Genomic DNA, 5104 nt, shown 5'->3' with positions numbered 1-5104 from the left:
TCTTTCTGAAGAAAAGCCTGAATAAGTGTGTCCAGATCTCACAGGTCCAGATATCTGGGGTTTCCATTTTTTTTCAGTAATATCGGAGCCTATTGGGTTCTGTACATAGTTGGAAGCTTCAGTGAATGTCTCCTGGCTGCTACTCTCTCTGAATTTCCCATTAATGTTTCTCTTCCTCCTGTGGTGCAGAAGTGCCTGTGTGAATCAGTGTCTGATTTTTTCTTTTTGCCAGGGAGTGCTGGTTGTGGGATGTTGCTATACCTGAACAGTTAATTAGTAATCATTACTGTACCTATTAACCTATTAAGTTTATCAATCAATTTAAGTCATTCTAAGTTTGTCTTTCTTTGATTGTATTGTAACTACAGCTTAACATTAAGTCGTTTGACAATTCGTATTGCATCTGGAACAGATGTTTTACATTCACCTCGTTATAATAAGAGCAAGTTCGAGTCTCGGCAACCTTCTTAAAATATTTTGAGGGGAGCGGGTCTGCTCCATAACAATGGTTTCAGTGATGTTGTACTGAATAGTTTCAGTGATGATGTATTTGTGCTGTCAGTCGATGTACAAAATACAGTGTCGTCTTTCTAAATATCGTAATATTTCTTGAAAGTTCATGGTATAGGAATGGATAGTTCTTGAATTTCACAACTAAGGATGAAAATTGTTCTTTTTGTGAACTTAATAATGTGCTGTTCAAAAAGCAATCCAGATGTGCAGATTAGACGTTTATTAAGTAAGACAGGAAAAGTAAATCCCCAATACAATGTTGTACATAATATCGAAACAGAGTTCAACAGCGAAAGCCTGGCTTTAGTTCCCCATTTTAAAGATACCAACAAAGATAGCCTTTTTAGTTACTTGACTGCTTTTCCCACAAACCCAAACCTTTACAAAGTTTCCTTTCTTTGGTGCACTGGTTAAGATGTCAGTGTTAACTTCATGTCAAAAAAATGATGAAATGTGAACAGATTAACTAAGATGTTCTGAACAGCAGACATGAAGTGAATCCAAACATGTGAACCACTGCACTAAATGCAGTACTTAGGGGATGTATAACCTCTGACAATGAACTGCTTCGAGAGACTGTTGGTTTTAAATGAACCCTTGTTGACTCAGTCCTGTGCTCGTCACTTGATAGGAACTTTGTCCACTCGACATCGACCTGTTACTCACACCTAAATTCAGCGAGGTCTGAAAGGCAGATGATCCACTTCCCAAGCCCATACCTTGCTGCATACCGCCTGGAAAAGGGGGCAGAGTAAAAATAAACTTGTCGTATTATCTGGGTGTTGCAATTTAAAAGAACAATTGCAACATGAAAGATGACTACAATTCCCAGCGTATCCTTAGCGAAGTACGATAGCCCAAGATGTTTTGCAGGAGCTTAATCAAAGAAACAATTTCCACCTTGAAATCTACCAGGATGATGAGAAAAAGGTGGCAGAAAATCTAGTTTGTGGAGAAGGAGACAGGGAAGGGAGAGAGAAGGGAGGAGTGATGGAAGCAAGTTGTAAACATTGAAAGCTGGTGTGCTGATGTAAATCAGGGATGTTAAATAGGATGGCAAAGGGTGGAGATTTGGCACCATTTTGCAAAGTCAAATGGTTAAAGCATCAGATTTGTGAGGTGGGGAGTGATGATGGCTGATTGGAATGGAGCTGGGCAGATACTGAGGAGAAAAAAGCATCGACCTTCACTCAGAACAGACATTCTCTTACCTTGACTCTGTACTTGCTGGATGTTGAGGGTTTTTACCCCACATGCCATCCTGTTGAGAAAGGAAACAGTCTCAGATTATAGTGGACAATGACAGGAAATCACAGTCAGACCTCCCTCTGTTTCCTCAGGTATCTCCCTCTCCCAGGGACACTGACATCTCCTGGGCTACACTTCTGAATGGGCACAGTCAGGCTCCTTGCCCTCGGGCAAAGTGCCCAGTCGTTACTGTTGCCACGGGTAGTAGGTGCCAGCAAGCTATTGGAGGGTGAGGAGTGGGGGTCCTGACCTTTCAGTGAGACCTGGAGGTCAGTCACTGATTGTAGAACCACCTTCACATTCACACTGCCTGCATTCCATCCCATTCCATTCTCAGGGATCAGAGCTACCCGTCAACTGCAAGTGCAGACTGGAATTTGCCTGCACAGGACTCAATGTGATGGCTGCGATGAGCAACTACCCCTTATCCTACCTCGACTCTTCTGTCTCCAGTAGTTTCATGTAGGTGCCAATTTCAATGTCCAATGCAAGCTTAATGGACATCAGCCGTTCGTATTCCTTGCATTGTGCGGAAAGCTCATGCTGAGCTTTGAGAATGGCTTCTTCCAGTTCCGAAATCCGAAGCTTACAATCTTTCAGAGACATCTCACCGCGGTCCTCCGCTTCCCGGATTCCTTCCTCCAGTCTCACACGCTGAGGAACATCAAGATTCATTTGGTCAGTTCCTTCAGTGTTTGAGGCTCAGCCCCAGGTGCTCCGAGCGAGACTTTGGGGGAAAAAAAGGCTCGCCCTCCTCCCCCTGATTTGGGAAAAGTGGGACGGTGCGGATTGCAGACTGACCAGCAACACATTCCCAATCGGGAAAGACAACAGTGAAACCTCCAGGCGCTTAGAAATGGAGCGCATTCAGCCGACCCTTCAATCGCTTCGGAAAGAATTATTGCTTTTTGGATCGTGTGAGACAGGGAGAGAAGACAGAAAAGACGGAGAGACAGACAGTGAGAGAGAGAGAGAGAGAGGTGTTTAAAAGTGTTTTCCAGTGTTCAGTTTGATTTTAGACTTGTGCGTACCTCTTTTTTCAGGTTATCAATGTCTGCATTCATTCTCCGGATCTGATCTGTTGTCTGCTTTATCTCGACCTTCAGTGCATTGATATCATCGCCACCTTGTCCAGCCGCCATGGACAGTTCCTGCATCTGCAAACAGATATTGCCAACGAGTTAGTCCCACAGTTCACGCTTCCTGCCCGAGTCGGAAAAATGGGCCAAAGAAATAGGAACCGTCACCTTGGTCCGTTTCCAAACTTCCGCATCTTCGCGGCTTTGCTGGGCACAAGCTTCATACTGTTTCCTGGCGATGTCCAAGAGCTCCTGCACATTGAGCCTCGGACCACCCTCCAATTGCACGTTGACACATGTATTCTGAATCTGGGCCTGGAGCTCCCGGAGTTCCTACAGACGGCCGGGGGGGGTGGGGGGAGGGGGAGAAAGATTGGAAGGTGATTGGAAACCATTCGGGATACATTGCATGAGACTTGAATGGACAAAAGATTGGGACAAGGAGAGGTGGTGGGGCAAGGCGCATATTTACCTCCTCATAGATAGTCCGCAGGAATTCAATTTCATCGGTCAGGGCTTCCAGTTTCGCTTCCAGCTCCACCTTGCTCATGTACGAGTCATCGACATCCTAAAGAGCACAGGGAGAAAATACTTTGATAAAAGTGACCAAAGGTGCCCGCAGGCGGAGAACTGTAGCGTGTGGCTTTGTAACATTCACCTTCTTGACCAGGACAAACTCATTCTCCATTTCTGTGCGTTTGTTGATTTCATCTTCGTATCTGGAATGAAAGAGATTGTTTTACCGAGGCTCATGTCTTTCTGGCCCGTCCCTCTACCAGTCCCTGTTTGTCTCTGTCTCCGCTATTCTTCGCCTCCCCCTCCCGCCACCAACTAGTCCCTGTCAAACCACCTTCTGAGCTGGATCAGTCCCGCTGCCGGGGTTTCCCAGACGAGAAACAGCCCGGCCGTGCACAGTTCAGTGGCGTCAACAGAGCAACGCTACGGCCCGTTCCCTCAGATCACATTGTGGCCGTTTGTCAAAGTGATCTCATTCTGCAGCTGGGATTTGGTTTCGTTCCGACAGGAAACCGCCTCCGACCCGAGACGGGACCAAGTTCGGCAGCAGCTCACTGACCTGCTCTTGTAGTCCTCGACCAGACCTTGCATTTGGAGCAGTTCAGCATCGAACCTCTCCTTCTCCTTCCGAAGTGTATCCAGTTGGTTCCTCAGATTATCAATGTAGGACTGGAACATGTTCTCGATGTTGGATTTGTATTCGCCTTGATCCTGCAGAAGTTTCAGTTTGATACTCAGCTGAGTATTGACCTGTTCCAAGTGCCGAACCTGGCGGGGTGAGATGGAGAGACAGTTAAGACATGAGAGGAAAGACACAGAGAACCCAGTTTAGAGACCCCCCCCCCCCCCGACTCTGCCTGGACCCCACTGAGCATTACCTTGTGAAGGAAATCAACGAATTGGTCGTTGAGTCCCTGGAGCTGCTGGCTCTCCTGCAAGCGGATAACGTTCTGGCTGGTGTCGATTTGGGGTAAAGGCGCGTTCAGGTCCAGGGCAGCGGTTCTCTGGATCAGCCCCTGGGAACTCATTCCCCCGAGGCCCATCCTGCCCCCGAGGCCCACTCCCATTCCACTTATTCTGCTGCTGCCGATGCCGGACATCCGAGAGCCAGTGGAGAACCTGGAGGCTGAGATCCTCTGTGTTGGTCCCAGGACAACACTTTGGGCCCGCCTGGATGATTGAGAAATCCCTCCGCTTCCCAACCGATTGAGGTTGGAGGAAATCCCGGATCCATACATGCTCCCTCTAGTTCCTATCCCTCCGCTCTTCCTGCTGGAGCTGCTGCTGGTGGTGATGATGGTGTGCGATGTCATTTCGAGGTTGTTCAGGGGGTGGACAGAAACAGAGACCCACACTCAGAGAGAGAGAGAGAGAGAGAGAGCACACTCCAAAACTGAACGGCTCGGTGGAGCTGAGGGCTGACTCGGCTGCTTTTATATCCCAGTGGATGTGTCAGGGGGCTGGCCAAGGGACTGGCAGCTGACAAGGAGCCGCCCACAATGGAGCAGCCGACAGAGGGAAGGAACAAGCTGCCACCCTGTGCCCCCGGGGCTGGGAAGGGGGGAGGGGGAACGGGTCCGCTGGCGGGCAGCCAACCGCTGTTTCTTTGCTTCCTTGGCCAGTTGGGGGTCAGCCTCACCGGCTTGTTGAGCGCTCAGGGAGTTGTCTTTACGTCCGTGTGATTTGCAATAACCATTTCAGTGTCAGCAACCTTGTCCAAACTTCTGACTCTATTCTCTGATGAGAAT

General features: G+C 48.2%; 1 protein-coding gene across 1 annotated transcript; it reads right to left on the bottom strand.

Annotated features, from left to right (window-relative positions):
* Window positions 1–718: 718 nt before the first annotated feature.
* LOC140471121 (keratin, type II cytoskeletal 8-like) lies at window positions 719–4762 on the bottom strand. Its single transcript, XM_072567008.1, has 9 exons — window positions 4235–4762; window positions 3916–4124; window positions 3499–3559; window positions 3313–3408; window positions 3009–3173; window positions 2793–2918; window positions 2195–2415; window positions 1725–1774; window positions 719–1247 (listed from the first exon to the last, which is right to left on the bottom strand). The coding sequence occupies exons 1-9, from the start codon at window positions 4667–4669 to the stop codon at window positions 1099–1101; spliced, it is 1512 nt and encodes a 503-aa protein (XP_072423109.1). The 5' UTR covers window positions 4670–4762; the 3' UTR covers window positions 719–1098.
* Window positions 4763–5104: the final 342 nt, after the last annotated feature.

Source organism: Chiloscyllium punctatum, chromosome X, assembly GCF_047496795.1.
Source record: "Chiloscyllium punctatum isolate Juve2018m chromosome X, sChiPun1.3, whole genome shotgun sequence".
NCBI classification, from domain to species: Eukaryota; Metazoa; Chordata; class Chondrichthyes; order Orectolobiformes; family Hemiscylliidae; genus Chiloscyllium; species Chiloscyllium punctatum.
The sequence above is the reverse complement of the archived record's forward strand: the minus strand, read 5'-3'. Positions and strand labels throughout refer to the sequence as shown.

Coding starts and splice junctions, on each gene's coding strand:
- LOC140471121 (XM_072567008.1), bottom strand. CDS start 4,669: ATGACATCGCACACCATCATCACCACCAGCAGCAGCTCCAGCAGGAAG. Junction 3,174..3,312: donor TGCGGACTATCTATGAGGAG/GTAAATATGCGC, acceptor GGCCGTCTGTAG/GAACTCCGGGAGCTCCAGGC. Junction 1,248..1,724: donor CCAGCAAGTACAGAGTCAAG/GTAAGAGAATGT, acceptor CCCCTTTTCCAG/GCGGTATGCAGCAAGGTATG.